The following is a 21,525-nucleotide window of genomic DNA, read 5'->3' on the forward strand; positions in this document are numbered from 1 at the left end:
CAGACTGCCCTCGGAGCAGGGGCGCTGGCTGACTCCGCGCTCACAGCGGGTTTTTAGGGCACACAAGCTGCGAGAGACAGGAATCAGCTGTGTCTTCCTATGTCTAAATGGGTCCGGCAGAAGTGGTGCCTGCTTGCGTGTGGCTGGTAGGGCAACGATGTGGGTGTGATAAGGTAGTTTTCATTTGAACACGGCACCCAACGTGTCATGTAGTGTGCTGGGGTGTGATGCTATTACGTTACAGAATTGCATGCTTATGATTTTGTAAGAAAAGGTTTTGTAATAAAAAAGAGGCATTCTTTGGGCCGGACACTGTTTGACTATGGACACACACAGTTACACAGTGTCCCCTCCAGCAGCAGTTCTCGGGGTGTCGTGGGGTCCCCAAGGGCAAAGCTGGTTCCCCCTTTATGCAGGGTTACTGCCTTTTCACTGCTGACACCGCGGTGCTGTGTCAGAGAGCCAGGGGAAGTTGCTGACACCTCTGCCAGGGTGGGGGCAGAGGCTCCGAGGTCCCTCTGAGTGGTCACTGTGCCCCTCCCTCCCACACATGATGCAGGAGAAAAGCGAGTGCGACTTAAGAACGTCCTCTGGGAAGCACAACTTTCCCCAGTTTTATAAAATGTTGACCCTTGCATATGCGTCTTTTTCAAGGTCCCTGAGAGGTGGGAGCCATGTGGCTCCCGCGCTGCAGGCGGAGGTCTGACGTCTGACGGCGCCTGGGGGCTGGCACTCCTCCAGGGACCAGCGCTGTCCCTTGAAGTTGGACTGACCCCATACGCGCTTTCAAAGTTCAGCAGGTGGCTGCGATTGTCTTCAAAATGAACAAAATGAGCCTGTCCCTCCAGAGAACTGATGGTATTTGTCGACCATGATAAAATTCAAGTTTTCAAGAGAAAATGGGGAACTTATAAACCATGTGTCCACCTCTGGGAACTTGACAGCATCCCAATACGTAAGGACTTTTTAAACTTTTTATTATGTATTTATTTAATCCTCACCGGAAGCTGTGTTTACTGATTGGAGAGAGAGAGGAAGAGGGGGAGAGAGAGAGGAGATGTGGACCGGCCAGAACGACCCCAACTGGGGAACGGGCTGCTACCGTTTGGTGTGTGGGGCTCCACTCCAGCCAGCTGAGCCACCCGACTATGGAGGACGTTTTTATTTTTTAATGAAATCAGTGTTATTAATGAATGTGATTTTAAAATATATAATAAAATGTGCCGACATTTCAAAGATCTGCTTGATTCAGGGAAGCCCCATTTTTCAAATGACCAATGTATAACGTTACACAATCCTGCACGGGGCGGGGGGAGGGGGCAGGGAAAGAAAAGAAAAAGGAAACACCAGTGGGTGTTTCTAGTTCTGGTTCGCATTTGACCCCATTGGCCAACACCAGGCACACTGCTGGCTGGGCTCTGAGAGGGGAGGGGCGGGGCTCTGAAATCCGTGTGCAGACAGATTGGCGCAGAGGCCCCTCCAGCCTCAGAGGAAAGACAGCACCTTGACCTTCGCTGAGCAGCGCGCACCAGCTGCGCTTCCCCGAGTGAACGCTGGAGGGCACCCGCGTCCACCGCAACGCACCCGACAGGCGAGTGGGGTCCCCTTCAGCGGCACGGGACTGCCCTCCACCCTCCTCCCCACCCAGGGGCTCCGCTAACCGCTCCTCCGCCTTCGCTGGGTGGGTGAACCCCCAGGCACACCCCACCCTCTAAGGCTTCCAGGGGACTCAGGGCTGTCACTGTCTTGAGTGGCCCCCGCTGGGGCATGGGTGGAGCATCCAAGCCCGTTGCCTGCCCTGAGTCCCCCCGGGGAAGCTGGCCCAGCTGATGCCCCGGGATCTACCAGAGGGGTTAGTGGGTCCCAGCTGTCCAAGGGCCGTCTACCTTTGTGCTGGCCAGCGGGTCCTTGTTCACAAAAGCCTGGACAAACTCCTCAGGCCCGATGTGTCGCAGCCGCGCCTGCAGGGAGAGGGAGAAGAGGAGTTGGGAGAAGTTATGGGGAGCGATGTGCCCGCTGGGGGGCCTGGCATGGTGCTCCTTTGGGCCCCCTGCCTCCCAGCCCACCCCAGGAGGGTCCCGGGCACCCGCCCTTCTCCCTGGAGCTCTATAGCCCTGCTCTGGGCATCACAGAGCTCAGCGTGATCTCTTAGTGAGGCAGGCCTCCTGTCCCAGGGGGCTGCCAACTCATAGGGAGCGCTTGTGGGAGGTGGTACCCCGGAAAACCAGGCTGGAAATCGGGCGATTGGTGGCCTGCGCCCTCCAGGGGTGACCTGGTGGTTCAGAGTTGGGGATGAGAGTTGAATCCTGGCTCTTTCCCCTCTGCTGTGTGACTTCTGACATGTACTTAACCTCTCTGGACCTCAGTCTCCTCGTTTGTGTAAAGGGAATAATAATAGCACCTGCCTGGCAGGTGATGGGAAGAGGAAATGAGACAGCACATACAAGTGTTGAGAGTAGTGCCTGGAAAACATCGGGGGACTCACAGGTGGTGGAGGTTTAACAGGAAAACACCCACTCCAGCCTCCACTCCCGGGGGAGGGGCCCTTGGCCTCTGCATCTCCAGGAACCCAGCATGCTGGGGGGCCAGCTGAGGCACCCCCTTCACAAGTAGGATGGACTGTCTGGGCTCCTCTGGAAAGTGGGGGGTGGAGAGGGGGTGGACAAAGTATGTCTGTGTGAGTTCTGGGTGGGGAAACTGAGGCCAGGCAGAGAAAGCACTAGTTGTGGGAAGGTCACACAGCAGGTGGTGTCAGAGCCAGGATTTGAACCCAGTGCTTCTGTCCTGGTCTGGACTCTCATGCCAGCCAGCAGTCAAAGCTGGGCAGGGCTGGCCGGCCCTCCTGTGCTTGCACCAGGGTTGGTGAGAGAGTGCTCTGAAGCCACAGAGCTCTGGGGGCACCTGCTCAGACGGGCTCCCGCCTGGGTTATGCTGAGACAAGGCCGGGGGCCAGATGGGGGGTGCTCAGCTGTCCCCGGCTCTGGGTCGGGGTGAGGGTGGCATGGGACTGCTCACCAGCTCCACGTGGGTCAGCTGTTGGGCCAGCACGTAGGGGTCACTGCAGACGCTGAGGAGCTCCCTGTGGATCGAGGCCGGCGGCTTGGTCCTGTAGGAGACGGGCTTGTCGCTGCCCAGCAGGCTCTCCGGCGCCTGGCCCAAGGCCGCCAGCTTCTGGTGCAGAGCCTGCAGGAGCTGGTGCAGCCGCCTTCTGTAGGCCTGCGTGGTGGGGAGAGGGCGCGCAGGCCTGAGCAGCCAGCTCTGCCTCCCTGTCTGAGGCGGCACCTGCCCCCACCACTCCCGCCTGCCCCCACAGGACCCGATCCCGGGCAGCTTGGGATCGGGGCCACAGTCAAGGCCAATGGGATAGAAGGCTGCAGGGCCACTGGTGGGAACTGAGGAGAGAGCAGACATTGGAGTGGGAGTCGGGGGTCCAAAGTCACCCCAACTGTACAGGTGATGGGGCAGGTGCCGGGAAGCAGAGGTGGGGGGAGCAGGGAGGTGTGGAGCGGCACTGCCCTGGGCAGCTGGTCTCTTGCTCAGCTCAGCCTTCAAGCCGCGCTGGCTCCAGGCACAGAGCGGGCTGCCTGGGCCCATGGAGTCCCTTGCCGTGCAGCTTGGCAGACGGGCTCCTCTTTCAGCCACTCTGGGCTGGGTACAGGGACAAAAGGCTGTGGCCCCACCCTCCCGCCCAGGGGGAAACTGGTAACTTCCCTGTTGGAGACCCCGCCATGTCCAGGGACGGTGCCGTCAGACCAGCTGGGCTCACTGAGTGAGATGCTCCCATGTTCCCAAGGGTGTGGTCAGCAACCCACAAAAGAGCCCCCTGAGCTTGCCAACAAACAGCGCCCTCCCCCCAGGTGGACCCAACTGTCCGCAGGCCAAGGGGCTCATGGGGAGTGGTGGCCCTGGGGAGCACCGAGGTGGCAGGCGGCACACACGGGCCCCCGAGGCCTGGGAGGTGAACTGTGGACGCTGCCAGGTAAGTTCAGATCAGGCCCACGTCTTCCTGCTGTTTTGGCAGGCGGAGCATCTGAGAAGTTCAAGGCTCAGAGACGTTAAGCCACTTGCCCAAAGACCCGCAGCCCTGAAAGCGCCTGCGGCCGCCTCTCTGCCACATGTGTGGTGCTTCGTGTCCCGTGATTCCACCGTTTACAGGATAATGCTGAAACAACTTTGGAGCAAAGAATGTCTATGTTTAAAAATAACTTGTCAGGGGAAGTGTGCGAGGGGACCGGGGACGAGGTGGGCAGACTGTTAGTTGTTGAAGCCGGTGCTGGTGCCCAGGAGTCCACGGCTGCCGTTCTCTACGTTTGCGTCTGTTTGAGATGTTCCCTAAGAAAAGCTCCATAGGCTAAAAATAATCCCCATACGCCCGACTTTTGGAAAGAATTTGTTTTTCCTCAGAGCTCACGTTTACCGGGAGCTGAAGGAAGAGCACAAGTGACTTCAGGGGCTTTGCCTCAAAGCTGTGTGGCTGAGGGTTGGGGGGGGGGAGTTATCATCTCTGTTTTACTGATGACGCTCAGGAGGGCAGGTGCCTGGCCTGAGGTAGCCCACAGAGCCATGCTTCCCAAGCCTGTATCTGGGCTCAGGTGGTCCTACGGGCCTTTGCTCACCCAGGAAGGAGCAGAACTCCCTTGCTCCCTTCTGAGACGAGCCCATGCTGGGAGGGGAGCCCCTGAAGTCCACCTGCAGCAGCCAGGGATGCGGGCCAGGCCCTAGCGGGTCTCCCCTTGGAGCGGGGGTTTTCTGAGGATACACAACCTGAGGATCATAAAGACGCTTGGGGGCCCCTGGCCCGGGCCTGGGTGGTGTGGGGGGCTGGGGAACCCTGGTTCCAGCTCACACCACTCAGCAAGGGAAGAGTCGAATTATGTCCCGAATGAGCCCTGACCGGCATGGCTCAGTGGGCTGGGTGTTGTCCCACAAAGCAAAAGGTTGAGGGTCTGAGTCCCCATTAGGGCACATGGCTGGGTTGCAAGTTAGCTCCCCAGATGGGGCGTGTAGGAAAGGCAACTGATCAATGTTTCTCTCTCACATGGATGTTTCTCTCCCACATGGATGTTTCTCTCCCTCACTTTCTCCCTCTCTTCCCTTCTGTCTAAAGATAAATAAATAAAGTCTTTCTAAAAAAAATGTCCCGAATGAGTTATTTCTGCTCCAAAAGCCCACGGGGGATGGCTGCTCTCAGCAGTCCCAGTGTAGGTCTCAGCTGTATCTGGTTCTTTCCACTGGGTGGTTGGAAAGATTCCTTAGCATAGTCAACAGCTTCTCAGGGGGCCAGAGAGGGGGCATGGCTTTCCTGGGAGACTGGCAGAGGACTCACACCCATCCCCCCTCCCCCACGGTGGGCAGAGCTGCAGGCCCCGCCTCTGAATGGCTGCGCCCAAAGAAGAGACAGAGATGGGCCAGCCAAGGGCTGACAGTCCTGTCTTGTCAAAGGCTGAGACCTCGCCACTGCTGAAGGCCTCCTGGGGGGAGGGAGAAGGAGCAGGAGACGCAGTTCTCGTCCCTTTCTGTCCCCTTTACTCCACCCACCCGTGTGTCCACCCTTCCCGCACCCACCCCTTCTCCCCTGTCCACTGTTGTCCGCCGCCCCTTTGACACGGTTACCACCACAGACCCACCACCTCACTCACCCATCCTTCCTCCCTCTGTTCAGGCATCAGCCCACTCACCTTCCCTCCCACCAGTCCCTCCACCCACCCCACACAAACCCATCCATCCCTCTGGCCACCCATCCCCACCCACCCACCTATCCATCAGTCCTCCCACATCCGCCCACCCGTAACTCCACCTATCCATCTACTCAGACATCCCTCTTCCCCTCCGCCCATCTGTCAAAGCAGCCATCTATTTTTCAGCCAGCACCTCTCCTTCCTGCTCCCCCCCCCCCCACTCATCCAATCATCCAGCTTCCCCGGCCCTGTTCCTGGCTGCTCCTAACCCAGCACTGTGATTCTCAGATTGACTAGGGGGTGCAGAGGAAGAGGAGATGACCCTCACATCACCAGGCGCCTACAACAGCGAAGTCACTTGTCTGCTGTGTGAAGTGACCCCAGGGCACAGCCTCCCTCTGTGAGCCCCAGGTAGGCCTGGGCTTTGTGGCTGCCCGTGGCCTGGCCGGCCCTAGCAGCTTTCCTTTGCGGTTGCCTCTGCCGGGTGCAGACCTGCTCTGGGGCCCATGCCTCGCCACAGGGTCTCCTCCCAGCCCCTGATGTGCAGGAGACCTGACCTCCTCTCCCTCCAGACACAGCCACGGCCAGGCCGCAATTCTTCAGAGGCCAATAAGCCAGCCCTGTCTAGAGGCGGCCAGAGGCTCCGCCCCCTTCTTTGCATTCTCACCATATTCCCCGGGGATTTCTGTCCTCTTGTCTCCCATAGGAAAAGTGAGGCTTGGAGACCTTTAATCGCCTTCCCCGGAGTAAGGCAGCTGGGAGGGCAGGGCGTGGGGTGCAGGCAGTTCCCAGGCTGCCTCCCAAGACACCGGAGTGCAAGAGCAGAGTCTCCTCGGTGTGGTCTGGCCACAGGGGCCTTCTCGCCTGCCTGCCCTGGACGGAGGCTTACTGCAGAGGCGCAGGGGACCCCGGATAGCCGCTCAGGCATGCCGCCTGTGGCTGCTATTCCCACCAGCGTTGTGAGTTCTGTTCGCCCCGCTGGCGTCCTCTCCCTGCCCTGGCTGCAGGCCTCGCAGGAGCCCTGGCTGCGGGTTAGTCCTGCATGGTGCACTGTCAGGAGGGAGGCCTCAGCGCCCCAGGCCCAGGAGGGCCCTGCCACCATGGGAGTCCACGAGCGGGCCTGCCCTCACCCGGCATCCACTGGCAGTGAGGACAGCAGGGCCGGGGGACAAGAGGCAGGCCGGGAGCGGAGACCTGCTTTCTCCGCCAGGGCTGCGGTGCCTGATGGGGTCAGTGGGGCTGAGGTTCGGGTGAGTGCGCATCTGGGAGGCGAGGGCCCTGGGGAGGGCCTGGGAGCGGGCTCAGGGCGGGGACTGGGGGTGCGGGTGGGGTGACGCACCCCTGGCTCACCCACCTCATCACAGGGGGCGATGCGGCCCACCACGTCCTTCACGGGCCCGATGGCTGACTCCTCCTGGAAGTCCCGTGGGAAGGTCTCCGTCCACTCGGCCAACAACTGGAGCAGTTTGGGGCCAAACTTCCGGACCTGGGCCTACAAGGCAAGGCCGAGGGCACCCACACGCGGTGAGGGCTGCTGGGGCCACGTCAGCCACCGCCTCAGCCACTACCCCCCTGGTCCCTGCTGCCCGGGCTGCCAGGTGGGGGTGGGCGACAATGCCAGGTGACACGGGATGGGGGCTGACCACAGGGGAGCAGGGGGCACACGTACATTTGGGGGTGGGGTCATCTCCTGTTTTTGCCAGGGATCCCACCCTTTTTGTGGTGACACATCTCAGTTACCTTTGGAGTGTCCCTATCCCCCATTCCCAGCCGGTGGGGTCCTGGGCAGCAGACCCCGCCCCAGGGCTGCAAGAGTGGGCCCAGATCAGTGCTGGCCAATCAGAGCATGGCACATGCCCATCATGCACAATGATTGGCTGACAGATGGTCATGTGGCCTAGGCTATATGGCTGAGACCTGGCCGAGACCTGGCCTTTTCTGGGCCATTTCAGATGGAGAAGGGTGGGCGGCGCCCCGGGTGCTGCGGGGCTGCCCATCATCGTGCAGTTTTCACCCCCAACAGCGAAGCCCCACTGACACTTGTGAACATAGTCACAGTCCGCACAAGCCGGCCAGGGGCGGGGACCGCGGGAAGGCTGGAGCAGAGTGTGCCGGGGGGGGGCAGGAAGCCCAGCCGTTGCTCAGGGCCATCCCAGGTGGCAGGGGTCCCAGGACGGGGCTCTGGGGGCCGGGTCTGGGCTTGGTGTAAGCTCGGGGGCCCCCAGAGCGCACCGGAGAACAGGCCCTGGTTGAGAGGTCCCAAGTCTGTCTTGGCTCTGGGCCTCCAACAAGTCAGAAACCGCCACCGGCTTCCTCTTCAGGACAGTGGGGACAGTCACCGCCTCTCGGAGAGCTGTCTGCACGAGGGCATGTCCGGACAGTGCCGGCATGCGCAGCGGCCCCCGCCCCGCCTCGTTCTCACCTTGTCCAGCACCTGCTTGTCCAGCTGCTGCTGCTCCACGCACAGGCGGCAGACCCGGGCCAGGAGCTCCTGGGGCTCGATGAACAGGCGGGAGCTCAGCAGGAAGGTGAAGATGTAGGCTTTCTGGGGGGCACGGGAGAAAGGCAGCGTGCCTGCGCTGGGCTGTGGAGGGCACGCGCTTCCCAGCCCCGCCCTGCCCCCCGCCCCCCCCAGGCCAGCCCGACGCCTCCCCCACACCTGGTGGAGGAGAGCCCCTTCTGTTGCCCCTCCCCTGCTCTGAGTGGGCCGCCCACCTCGGGGTAGTAGTCGGCGGTGGGCACCAGGCGCTGGATCAGCGTGTCCAGGGAGGCCGAGGGTGGAGCCCCGTCCAGGAGGGGCTGCTCCGCCTGCTTGCTGTCTGCGGGCTCGGTGGGGGGTGGGCCGGGGCTGCCTGGGGTGACCATGTCGGAGGCACTCAGCGTCCAGGGCATGCCTGCCTGTGATGGTGAGGAGCAGGTGGGCACACCTAAGCTGGGGCCTGCTGGCCCCCTGGGCTCCTGGCTGGGTGGGCCCTGCCCCTGCATCCCACAGGCACTTCTGTGCCCACCTGGGCCCAGTGATCACTTCCTGGGAGCATTGCCAGGGCCCCCAGGAACCAGCTCTCCCCACTCTCAGCCAAGTCATGCCGGGGCTACTCTTTCAGGAGTCCACTCCTACCGCGTGTGGGGGTCTGTGTCAGGCCCCACCCGGCCACAGTTGGGGTGAGGGATGGGCCTGATCCACAGGTTGGGGCCTCAGGAGCAACCCCAGAATTTCTGCAGCACTTGGAGGCTCTTTCACCCAGGGTCCCTGAGCCGGTGGAATGTCCCTGCTGGGACCATCCTGTCCCCGTAGGGGGCCAGGAGAGTGAGCACGTTTACGAGGTCAGCGGGTGGGCCCTGGGTCCTGCTGAGCCTGAGCTGCCCTGTGGGCCCCCTGCTGCGTGGGCCCCTTGAAGCTGGGTCTCTCTCCAGTGCAGCCTGGTGCTCCAGGCTGTTCCCGATTAGGCCCCAGTGACCCTCCGGCTGTTCCCTCCTGCAGGAGGCCCTCCCACCACCTTCACCCCTTCATCCACCTGGACGTGGCTGAAACGTCTCCTCCTTGCCGGTATTCCCCTGCTTCCCTGCAGCAATGCCGCCTCCTCCCACCCAGAATGGGCCTGACCCCTGGTGGGGACCAGCAGCTTCTCCCTGTCACCATGTTGAGTGCTGGGGAAGCCGCTGGTGACACCTGCTGCGGAGAAGGCCCCCTGCGGTTGTCACACGGCAACTTCTCACCAAACCTGTGCCAGGCGGGGGCCAGGGCAAGTCCTCGGCCTGGCACTGGGCCCTGGGCCTGGCCTCAGCAGGTGCCCTCCCTGAGTGTGCCGTGGCCTGTGCTTCCTCCCCAGGCTCCACCACCAATCCTTGGGGTCCTCCTGAATGGTGCCTGCCCTGGCCTGCACAGCCACAGGCCCTGGCCCAGCCTGGGGCTGCTTAACCGTTGCCCAAGCAGGGCATTTAAGTCACCCCCACATTCTTTTTTCCCCCCTCACCTGAGGACTTTTTTTCCTTTTTTCCTTTTCATTGCTTTTAGAGAGAGAGGCAGGGAGAGAAACATCAATATGAGAGAGTAGCATCCAATGGTTGCTTCCTGTGTGTGCCCAGACTGGGGATTGAACCTGCAACCTTTTGGTGTATGGGACGATACTCCAACTAGCTGAGCCACACCGGCCAGGGCAAGTCGCCCCCACGTTCTTAACTGGGAATCCTGCAGGCTCGCCACAGGGGCCTTCCAGAGGTCGGTATCCCCGTCGCCCAACTCTCCCTGCCCTGCTGTCCCTGTGGCAGACCCCGTCCCAGGTCTGTTTCTGTCTTCCCGACCCCCAGGTGGCCTGGCCCTGAGTCAGAGGGACACGGAGAGCCAGAGCTGATGTTGGGGATCAGAGGGAGCCCACAGAGGGCGTGACAGCTGGGTCACAGTATGGGGACAGCCACCACTTCATTTGCATTTCCCTGGCAAAGCACTAAGTATTCCATTTCAGCTGGTGAAACTGTAAAATTTCATAAAACCGCCTCCTGTCCATGTCGGTGGGCAGTCCACTGAGTGGATGGGCACCCAGGGGTGATGGTCAGCTCTGGGAAGGGCATGGGGCAGAGCCCAGGGCCCGCGTCTGAGCCTAATTCACAAGACAACACACGCGAGGCCGGCAAGGCCTGCCCTCTCTTGTCAGGTGGACACCTGGCAGCTTCTCCCTGTAGCACTGGGCTGGCTTCTCAAGGGCAGGCCGGTAGCAGGGGTGGAGATGGTTCTGGAAGCCTCTCTGCAGGGCAAGGTGGTCTGCGGAGGTGTGGGAGGGGACTTTCTGTGATAGCCAGAGGCCACCCCTTCAGAGACGAGCTGGGAGCTCCTCAAGCACCTCTGGATCCAGCCTGGAAGTGAGGCTGGGTGTGAGGTGCCGGGCACATGGGGGGGGGGGGTGACAGACCCAGCTGTGCCCTGGAGCAACGAGCTCACAATGGAGGCCGGGGTGGGGGGACCAGACCCTCCTGGCATGCAGGGATGCCCAGAGAGTGGACAGGCTGCAGTGGGCCCCTCTGACGTCCAAGCAGCCACCGGTGTCCCCAGCTGGGCCCAGGCCTGCGTCCCCACAGACAAGCTGTTCCCCCGGTTGCAGCCTCTGGCTTCCTACACTGTTGCTGAGGGACATTGATTCCCATGTGTGTGCAGGTGTGGAGTGACTGCTGGCACCGTTCAGGCCCTGGGGACCCAGCAGGACTCTCGGAGCTGGCAGCGGAGGCAGGCCACAAGCAGGCTGAGGTGTGCAGAGAGGCTGACCTCAGAGGCCTGTGCTCTGCAGGTGGGCACAGGGGAGGGGAGGGGGGCAGCTCCCTGTGTTGGATGTTGCCTTAAGAAAGGGTGGGTGAGACCAGAGCCTGGTGGCGCCCCGCCAGTACTCTCCCCTCTACCTTAGATGTGCTGGGCACCACGGGGGGTGGAGGGAGGGGGGCCCACCCTGGCTTCTGTGTGAGGGCTGCCAGGGGCTCCAGCCTGCCTGGGGCACAGAGCGGGCTTGGGGTGGGGGTCTCTGTGCTGAGGACTGAGGGCAGAAGGCAGTCTGCAGAGGCTTGACGGGTGGGGCAGCAGGTGGAGATGGAGGCCCCACCTGCCCGCCATGCCCCTCCCCTAGGTCCCTGCCTGTGTGAGCTCCCGTCTGTGGAGCTGCTTTATACGGGGACGAGCAAATGCTGAATCTATCTTCCCTCTTTCCTGTTTCTATTACACAAGCCAGCAGCATGTGTGCGGTCTCCGGGCGCCTTCTGCTAATGTTGCGTTTCGGAGCTGCTTCCACGGCAGGACAGTGTCCTCGCTCCGCGTCTGGGTGTCCAGGGGTGATTTATAAAAGCCACCGATAAAGAAATCCAAGTGTCTGTCGGTGGATCTGCGAAACGGGGGCTGTACACACACCGGAATAGTTCTGTCTTAAAAAGGCAGGACGTTCGGACCCCTGCGACAGCCTGGGTGAGCCTCGAGGACGTCGTGCGCCATGGGGACCTTTTTGATTCAGAGTCTGTTTTCTGCTCTTAGGCAGCCACCACACTCTTTATGTGGCATGTTTTCCCCTCCTTTCACTTCTAACCTATTTGTCTTTGGATCTAAAATGAGTTTCCTGTAGCATATAGTTGGATAATTTTTTGATATATTTTAAAAATGTCTTTATTGATTTTAGAGAGAGAGAAAGAGAAGGAGAGAGAAATACCGATGTGAGAGAGAAATACCGATGTGAGAGAGAAACATCAATGAGTTGCCTCCTATATGCACCCCGACCAGGAATCGAACCCGTAGCCCAGATATGTGCCCTGACTGGGAATTGGAACCGCAACTTTTTTGGTGTATGGGACAAAGCTGCAACCGACGGAGCCACCCAGCCAGGGCAGGATCATTTTTCCAAAAAATCCATTCTGCCAACCTCTGTCTTTTTGACTGGAGAGGTTAATCCATTCATATTCAAAATAATCCCTGTTAAGGGGATTTACTTCTGCCATTTTGCTATTTTGTTTCTATATGCCTTATAGGTTTTTGTCTCTCATTCCCTGTATCACTGCCTTCTTTTGTGTTTAATTAATTTTTTGTTGTGAAACTTTTAAATTCTTTTCTCACTTACTTTTGTGTATGTTCTACAGCTGTTTTCTTCATTGTTGTCATGGGGATTACGTTTACCACTCAAAGGTTGTAACGCTCCAGTCTGAATTTATACCAGCTTGACTTCGACAGCATACAAAACTCTACCCAGTCTGTCCCCTACCCAGTCTGTTTCTGATGTCACAGAATCGTATTTCTATGCATTTGGTATTCAAAAACATAAACTAATGATTATCTAAAAAACACATTAGTCTCAAATCATATAGACAACAAAGAGTGGAGTTACAAATCAAAGCTACTGTAATACTTTTGTAATTGCCCACATATCTACCTACCAGAGACCTTTATAGCTTCGAGCTACTGATTAGTGTCCTTTCCTTTCACCCTTCAGTATTTGTGTGTGACATACTAGTGGTGACGAACTCTGCTCTGTATATCTGGGAATGTCTTCATTTCTCTCTCCTTTTTCAAAGACATTTTTGCTGTACATAGGATTCATCAACCAGTCACTGCCTTCTGGCTGCCAGGCTTTCTTCTGATGAGAAATAAATCTGCCAACAGTCTTCGTGAGGGTCCCTTGTGTGTGATGAGTTGCTTCTTTCTTGCTGCATTCAAGATTCTCTGTCTTTCAACAGCTTGATTATAATGTGTCTCATCATGGATCTCTGAGTTTATCTTACTTAGAGTTTGTTGAGATTCTTGGATGTTTATATTCATGTATGTCATCAAATTTAGGAAGTTTTCAGCTATTATTTCTTCAGATAATCTCTCTGCCCATTTCTCTCTTCTTGTTCTAGGGCTCTCACAATGCCCTTTAGGCTCCATAACTTCAATCGCTCTCTCTTCAAGTTCACTGATTCTTACTTCTGTCTTCTCAAATCTCCTGGAATACATCCAGTGAATTTGTCATAACAAAATTTGTTTTTGGTTCCTCTTGAGGTTTCCCATCTCTTTATTGCTGTTTCTATTTTCATTCACGTGTAGTTTTCTGAACTGGCCAGCTGCCACTCACTGTCTGATAGGCCCCTCCTCCCATTTTCCTCGGGGCGGTTCCTGTGTGTGTCTTCTCTTTTCAAAGCACCATACTTTCCTGTCTCTCCGTGTGCCTGTGGTTTTCTTGTTGTTGTTGTTGAAAACTTGATGCTTGAGTCTCATAAAGTGCTAACTCTGGAAATCAGATTTCCCCGGGATATACTTTTCACAACCATTATACAACACCTCTGTGCTGGCATCAGCCTGGGGTGTAAACGCAAGGTCTTTGGGGTTCTTTCTTAGCTTGCACCTTTCCATGAACAATGTGCAGTAACTTTTACACCCCTCTTGCACATGTGGTTGCTTTTGGATGTTATAATCATGGATCTTAAAAGGAGAAAATGGGGAAAAAGAAGGAGGACAAAACCAAGGCTCTGGCCCTTTAAGCCTCCTGGAAGCCTCTTTGGCCAGTGCAGATTATAATTATGGTGGCCTGCCTCTGCATCAGCAACCCCACAATCAGAACAGCAATCAGCATCGGACCCCAGGTCCCCAATATTTGGAGAACAGGGTCATTATCGCCCACCTTGGGACCCGCAAGCTGTGTGCATGGCTATTGGCTAGGAGGCTGAGGGAGGAGGGTGGGTAGTTACTACCTGCTAAGACCAAAGTTAACAGAGATTTGGCTCCTGGTTTTTCTCTGGAGGCTGCACACCTGTGACGAGAGTCCAGAGTGCGAACATGGTCACAGCGGACGGACTCTGACAGTTCGACTGTCATCCGGCTGGAGAGAGAGTCCTGGGGCTCCCCACTTGGCTCTCCTACCTGGATGCCCCCTATTATTTATATCCTTAACTGGATGTTGCTACTGGGTTTGTATATAGGTTTTCACATCTCTTTAGTTTTAACAGTCTCCAGAGGCCAGTTCTGTGTACAACTAATTGTAATTTTCTCTCTTCCTTCCTGGTGGTTAAAGATCATTCCCTTTTCTTGTCATAGTGCATGGGATGGAACTTCCCAGCAGAAATGGTACTGGTGAGAATCAGTACCTCATATTGTTCCATCTCTCCATCAGGACCAGGGCTGCACTGGGGACGGGCTGAGAACTCTCCTAGGATGCTGTTAGTTTCCTGCAGCTTTCTGGGAGGACTGGTGCCACCCAGCTTGCGAATCTGCATGTGTCCTGAAACCCCAGGCCTCCTCCTTCCCCGGCCCTGATGGGCTTCCTCAGAGCCCACGTTTCAGCCTCTGGTCAGTTTTACTCGTATCTGTGCAGGGCCTCGAGAAGCTCTGGGAAGAGGCCTGACTTCCGAGCTTTTCTCACCTTCTTCCCAGGTAGGCTGTCTGGAGCCTCAGCAGGCCCAAGGCATGGTTGGGAGAGCCAATAGGGCATGTTTGCTTGGACCTGCTTCTGCAGAAACAGGGATGGTCTCTGTGCCCTTGGGGAATGCGGAGCTAAGCTTGCAGCTGTTTCCAAGGGCTCTGGATGAAGTCCCTGAAGTCCCTACCTGACCCGGATAGGCTCTCAGCCCCAGAGGTTACACTTCAGAGAAGAAGCGCACTGTGTGTTATGCTTCATGTGTCTTTTGTGAGAACAATATGGAAATGATCTCTCACCTCACAGGTGAGTGAACCTGGGCCGTAAAATGTACTGTGGGGGCACAAGGCAACCAGCTGGTGACCAGTACCCTGACCCCTGGGCTCCTGACTCCAGGCAGCTCCTGGCCCTAGGACGGGAAGTTAATAAAGGCTGAGTGGAAAAGGGATGTGGCCCAGAGGCTCAGCAGGGGAGCGTAGCTCAGGGTTTGGGAGCCTGGGGAGGGAAACTCGAATACTGAGGGCCCCAGTGTGTCCTGGCCTCCAGGAAGCAGGAAGCCGCCTGAGCGGCCCGTGATGCATTCAGTAGAAGGAGAGACTGATAGCCAAGCCCTTCCCGCTTCCACAGGGACCTCAGGGAGGAGAGGGTCCACCTGTGATGGAGCCAGCACCTTGCCCACTCAGGCCTGCTACTCTGAGTGGTGGCAGCTTCTTGTCCACGTCCCGATACACCCCATGGTCCTCTCCCTCTCCTTCCCTGACAAAGCCTGGAGCTGAGACACTCATTTCATTCCAGGTCGGGTCCCACGAAGGGCTCCTCCCTGTTCCCTGGTGTCCGAAGGGGCGTCGCGGGGGTGCTGGGGCCCCCCTCAGACCTGAGCCCAGGGTTCTGCTCACCCAGGCTGGGCGTGCACATGGCCTTGCCTTTGGGAGGCCTCCCAACAGACTCGGCTGTGAGGCGAGGATGGGCCCAAGTTATTTTGGTGCTCCATCTGGCCCTCGGCTCTGGCTGCCAGAGCCTGCTGCTTCCAGGGCTGGGGGAGCACAGGCCCCTGCAGAGCTCAGGGCACAGCTTGCCGGCAACCTGTTGAGTGCAGGCTGGTGGCACCAAGACCCACCGCAGGTTGGTAACTAAATATAGAGCGTTTTTCAGAGAGAGAAAAGTTGGCCTCCCTCCTGCTCCGCAGGGAATCAGCTCCCTCGCTCTCTGTCCACACCTACGACTGTTTCCTGGGGACACACTTGGAAGGACAGGCACTAGGCCGAAGGACACCAGTCCCTAAAGGGAATCAAAAGATAGTGTCCAGCTGCTCCCCCAAACCAGACGGAAGGATTTCGTTTCAGCCTCCCAACTGCCACGCTTCCTTACTTCCCGGAACCACTTCTGCCCACTGGCTAGAGGCCAGTAGAGTGGGTGGGGGTAAACTGGGTCCTGGCCAATGAGACTGCAGCATCCCCTTGGAGTAGGGGACCCAGACCATCCAGTCGAAGTGAATGCTGGGCCTTGTGTGGAGAACATCATGGAGAGAGGTTTCCTTGATATCTTTTCCTTCCTTTACTTTTCAAAAAATTAAAGAAAAAGAGCCTGTAAATAGATCTACAATTTCAATAATAGTGATTTTGTTATTAAATCATCACAAACATCTGAGAACCGCTACGCAGCTCAGTAGAAACAGCAAAGCCAATACCTTAAAATGCTTTATGTTCCTTACCCCCTAAGCTGACTCAGTCTCTGGGCGATGACCATCCTAACTTGGGTGTTAATCATTTTCTTGCTTTTCTTTTTAGTTCTACCTGTGTGCCTGTCCCCAAACAAGAATCTGCCAGTCTTGAAGGGAGAGGGCAGCCCTGCACCCTCCGGACAGAGGCTGGGGGGGGTGGCGAGTGGGAACAGTCTGGGGGTGCGGTCTCACCTCTGCTTCTCTGGGAGGTGATGAGGCCCCTTCTGGGGAAGTTGTGAGCAAGGTCACTGGTGAGTCCTGGGGAACAGGGCTCTCCCCCTCAGGCACCTGGGGCACCTGGCGGGACTGGGGTGTGGACCAGGCGCTGGACGTGCAGCGGTGGGGTGGTCAGAGGGCAGAGGCTGCTCTGTGCTCCCCACTCCTGAGCCACGGAGCCCACCCACAGCTCTCAGGGAGGCTGAGGACTGCTGTGAGCGTCCTCACGAGGATCCGGGCCAGGTTCTTCGGGGCATCTGTCCTCTGGCTAAGCAGATGGCCCAATGGGAGTGGGGGTCTTGGTGACAGTGTGTCTTTGGGGTGACAGTGCAGGGCTGTCATCCTGGGATCCCCTTTCACCATCTGCCAAGGGATCCCTTGTCACCTCCTTCCTTGCTTTACTCTCATTTTGTGGGAGCACATCCTCTAGTAGCTTCGTGATAAGGGGTGCTTAGGAAATACATTTTTTGAGGCCTTCTATCTTGGAAATATTCTCACTTTACCATCATACTTGCTAGTGTGGTTGACAGCTCAGCAAGGTACAGAATTCTCAATTAGAAATCACGTTTCTTCAGAATTTCGAAGGCTTGCTTTCTGGCTTCTTTCTGAACTCTGTGCAATTGTTTGTCTCCAGTAGGGTGACGGACCATTCTGACTTGCCCCAGGACTGTCCTGGGCTCAGCACTCACCTCCCACGTTCTGAGAGGCCCCTCAGTCCCAGGCAGACTAAGGCAAGCTGGTCACCCCCATCCCACGTGACCTATTTCCCAAGGATGCTCTTGGAGCCGGGCCTTTTCCTTCCCTTGCGTGCAGTGCAGCGCTCTCCAGCCTCTGCGGCTGGCGGCTGCCCCTCAGCGCTGGTTGATGGCAGGAAGCCCTTTCCCTCGAGACTCTTTTCCTCCGTTTTCTGGTCAGAACTCTGGCTTTCCTGTCGGACCTCATGGGCTTGTGCTCCTTTTTTATCCTTTATCTCCTATTGACGAAATCCTTCCGCTCTACTTTCTGGAGTTTTTCAGTTTTATCTTCCAAAGCTCTTTTGTTTGTTCTTTAATTTCAATGAGTTATGTTCCCTTTGAATATTCCTTTTTCAGTGGGTGACAGTTGGCTCCTTTTTCTTAGAGTCAGTCTCTTCTCTTACCTCGCTGTGCGTATTGGTAACAATTGGTAACAATGTTTATTAGATGTTTTCTCCTTCCTGCATTGTCTTTCTTTCCCCCGGTTTGCTCCCCCACGCTTGTCTTCGTTGCCGTCTGCATGGTGGAAGCTTCCTCCGATGTCTGCAAACCCTTGGCTGCCAGACGTGCACTAAGAAGCTGACCAGACGCTCTGAGGGAGAGGACAGGGCTTGAGGACAAGCTCACTGTGGGGAGACCTGGTGGGCTGTTTTGGGGGGACGGGAAGAGGAGCTGTGGGTATAACTTCTGACTGTAGCCACTCCCCTGAGGGAATCCAGTCTGGGGTGCTCTGTCCCCGCCTCCTCACCCACCTGCTTGCCAGCTGCCCAGAGCTCCTTGCTGTTGTTGCTACTCCCACTCTCCCTGACCTCATGGTTCTGCCTGCCCAGTCCTCTATTTCCAGCAGGACTGGGGGGCGAGCAGATGAATTAGTGGCGGCTATCCAGCCCCCCCCCCCTGCCTCCTAGAGACAGGCAGGCCTGAGAGGGTGCAGAAGGACAGGCCTTGAGCACAGGTTCAAGACCTAGATCCAGCTGCACCTGAAGTTAACCCCGCTGGTAGATGTTTTATTTATGGGAAGCAGTAACTTCTTTTTTTTTTTTTTTGTCCAATTGGAGCTGGGGCTCCGTCACTATAAATGGAAAGAATCTTGAAAGCAAAAAATTGCCCCAGGTGACAGCCGCCTGCAGGACTCAGGGCTGGCCAACTACGTGCACCCATGGGACAGTCTCCCTTGGCAAATTGGAGGTGTTTCCTGCAGACCCCCAAGTCATGGTGGCTCAGCCCAGCACTCCTCCCAGGCTGCTCCTGCGAGACGCCCTGGGCTCTGCCCAGGACAGGTCAGGGAGGGCGCCCACCTCCCTCCATGTACAGGTGGCCTCAGAAGCCTCCAGACTGGACCCCCCCAGGGCCGCCCCCATGCCCTGGCCCATATTGTTCCGTGAGCCGCGACCCCCTTCTCCAGGCTGTGTCAGGGGTGGGCTCTGTCCTAGGGGGGCAGCTCCTGTGTTGGAGTCACACACTGGCCATCGCTCCGCTGCCTGGGATCACTACCTGGCTCCCTGCAGCAGAGCCCCCTGGGAAAGACCCCCGAGATGCCCTCACCCGGACCCCTGTCTGCACGCAACTCCAGCATCACCCCTGCATCCACGTGGGCTCTGTGCCAGTGGGGAATTGGCTGCTCTTTGAGAAAAGCCATTCAAGGTGCGGCCCTCACCCAGGGCACAGGGTTGGGGAGGGAAGCTTCTACAGCGTCTTTAAAGCTGACTGCTAGCTGGAAACCCAGAGGCGGGACACGGGAGGATCAGAACACCTGCTCCAGGAGGGGCCTCAGGCGCGCTCCTGATCCGTGCGGGCGGGTCTCGTGCTGCAGCAGGCGCGCTCCCTCCCGATATCTCACCCAGGCCCCCAGCTGCTGACACTCGGACACATATTTATAGCACGGCTATTTACAGTGTCACTCATCATGGTGACGTCACAGAACGTGCCCACAGCGGCCCTCCCCTGGACGGTGGGCTACTGAGGGGACAGCACGTCCCTTGAAAGAGTCACCAGTTTCCCACCAGTGCACCCTGGTCCCCACACGCACAGCCCTGGGGCGCAGAGCCCCAGGGGAGAGAGAAGAGCAAACAGGCCTCTGTCCCAGCCTCTGGACTCATGGGCCCGGAAGACAGCCCGGCAGCGGGCAGGAAGGAAGATGCCTCAGGCTTGGGGGAGGGGAAGGGGCTGCAGGGCGGGCTGGGGGTGGGAAGAGCATCTTTTGGGGAGGTGAAGACAGCCAGGCAGGTGAGGGGTCTCTGAAGGCACAGGAGCCTGAGCTGGTTTGCAAGGGGGGTACTAGGGAGGTGGGGAGGAGTGGTCTCGGTGTGGGATCTGCCACCAGCTGTCCTGGACCACCCTGCAGAGCTCCTGGGGCATGAGGAGCAAGAGCGGCCAGGTGCGAACTGCCCTGGAGACCCACGGGGCCAGGAACTGGTTCACCTGTGTGGATCAGACGTTATATACTTTTTCTGTTCTTTTTGTTTTTGAACCTGTCTATGTCATAATACTTAAAATGAGTTTGTTTTAGGCAGCACAATAAATAAACAAATAAAGATGGATCATTTAAAAAATACATCCTGACAATTTTTGTCTTTGCCGAGTTTAGACGACTGACAATTAATGAATTAATTGATGTGTTTGGATGAGAGCTAATATTTTATTATTTTTTCAAAATAGATTTTATCTTTCAGAGGAGCTTTAGGTTCACAGCAACTGGTTTACTAGTTTTGTTGCCTGTTTTAAATTCCTCTGTTCCCCCTTTGCCGCTTTCTTTGGAATCATGTGAACATTTCTTAGCATTCTTTTTACATATATCGATTTGACTTTTGACTGTATCTCTTTGTGTGGTGCTTTTGAAGGTTGCAGTGGGCACTACAATCTACACAATTAACACTCACAGTCCATTTCGAAAGCCTCACACCTGTGTGTCACATCTGCGCACACTGGAGAGACTGGCCGAGGATGTTACCGTCTTCGGTTTCAAGCCTCAAACGTATTTTTAAATTGCAAGAGGGAACAGTCTGTCGTATTTATGCAGATGTGGGTCATTTCCATCTCTCTTCCATCCATCCCTTCCACCAGGAGAACGCCCTTCAGCAATGCAAAGGGCCCGGGTACCGCTTGGCGGTCTGCACTCCTGAGGTCTGCACTCTGCGTGGAGAGGGTTGCAGGTGGAGCGTTCTCTCCTTTCAGCACTTTCAGAACGTGACTCCACTTTCCTCTGCCCTCCACGGTCCCTGTCGCGGAGTCCGCACATCCTTGAATGGTTCTTTCCTCATAAGCAGAGCATCGTGCTTCTCGGCTGCTTCTGTCTTGTTTTTGGCTGTTTGACTGCGATGACCCTGAGCGTGAACTCCTTTCTGCTTTATTCCGCTCGGGGGGTCGTCCTGTTTGGGGTTCTTGGGTATGCGGGTCTACGTCTTTGACTAAACTGGGGAGTTTCCAGCCATCATTTCTTTGAGTCCTTTTTCTGCCCTGCACCCTTCCCCTCTCCGTCTGGGGAACTAGCGGCACACAGTCAGGCCTTTTGCTCCTACCGGACAGAATGACTTCTACTGACCTGCCTTCGCCGCCGCCGAGCGTCTTCCTGCCGCCTCCACCCCACCGCTGAGCCCATCGGGCAGTTTCTAGGCGTGCAGGTCTAAGATTTCCACGTGCCTGTTTTTATTGTTATGCCTCTCACTTCTCCGCTGAGACTTGCTATCTGTCCGCCCGCTGGAAGAGCCTTTGCCTCCACCGTCCGGCGCACTTTTATAATAGCTGCTCTGCAGCCCGTGTCGGGTACTTCCAACACCTGTGTCATGGTGGCGCCGGCATCTGCTCACTCCTTTTTCCCACGAGAGCTGACATCTTCCTAGTTCTTCTCCACGTCAAGTAATTTCGGGTGGTGCTCGGGCATTTTGAGAACTACCTTTTGAAATCCTGGCTCTTGTTTCAAACCTATGGAAAGAACTTATGTTTTTATGTTTGCAGGCACTGTCCCCAATCGGCTTGGGCCAGTTGTTCCCATGAGGCTTCTCTGGGCGGTGGCTGTGAGGCTCACACTCCGTCTGTCTTCGTGACCACTGAGCAGGTGCTCATCAGCTGTGCGCCAGCTCCCGGGGAACCTGGGCCGGGCCGGGCTGCTCAGGGCTTCGGTGGGCGCTGTTTCAGGTAGGACCCGGCCTCCTGCAGCCTGAGGATGAGCCCCGGGCCATAAACAACCTCACTGGGCTGCTTGCTCGACCTTCTCTGTTTCTACGATTTCTATGGTATTTTTTTCAGTTTCCAGGGGCTCCATTTCCAGTCTTCCAGACAGAAAACTAGGGCTTTCCTTACGCCGTTCTGCTGTGCACTTCCCACAA

The 21,525-nt window shown here is 57.0% G+C and overlaps 1 protein-coding gene across 2 annotated transcripts in view; it reads right to left on the reverse strand.

The window, feature by feature from the left end:
- RASGEF1C (RasGEF domain family member 1C) overlaps positions 1-21,525 on the reverse strand; it is a 66,655-nt gene that overhangs the window by 14,953 nt on the left and 30,177 nt on the right. For both annotated transcript variants that reach the window (XM_024551254.4, XM_045188281.3), the window contains exons 2-6: positions 8,394-8,576; positions 8,101-8,223; positions 7,033-7,170; positions 3,016-3,216; positions 1,887-1,961 (exon numbers count right to left, since the gene is read on the reverse strand). In XM_024551254.4, coding sequence (XP_024407022.3) covers positions 1,887-1,961; positions 3,016-3,216; positions 7,033-7,170; positions 8,101-8,223; positions 8,394-8,570 — 714 coding nt within the window. In that variant the 5' untranslated portion in view covers positions 8,571-8,576. The remainder of the gene's footprint in view (positions 1-1,886; positions 1,962-3,015; positions 3,217-7,032; positions 7,171-8,100; positions 8,224-8,393; positions 8,577-21,525) is intronic.

This window comes from Desmodus rotundus, chromosome 10 (assembly GCF_022682495.2).
Source record: "Desmodus rotundus isolate HL8 chromosome 10, HLdesRot8A.1, whole genome shotgun sequence".
Lineage (NCBI taxonomy): Eukaryota > Metazoa > Chordata > Mammalia > Chiroptera > Phyllostomidae > Desmodus > Desmodus rotundus.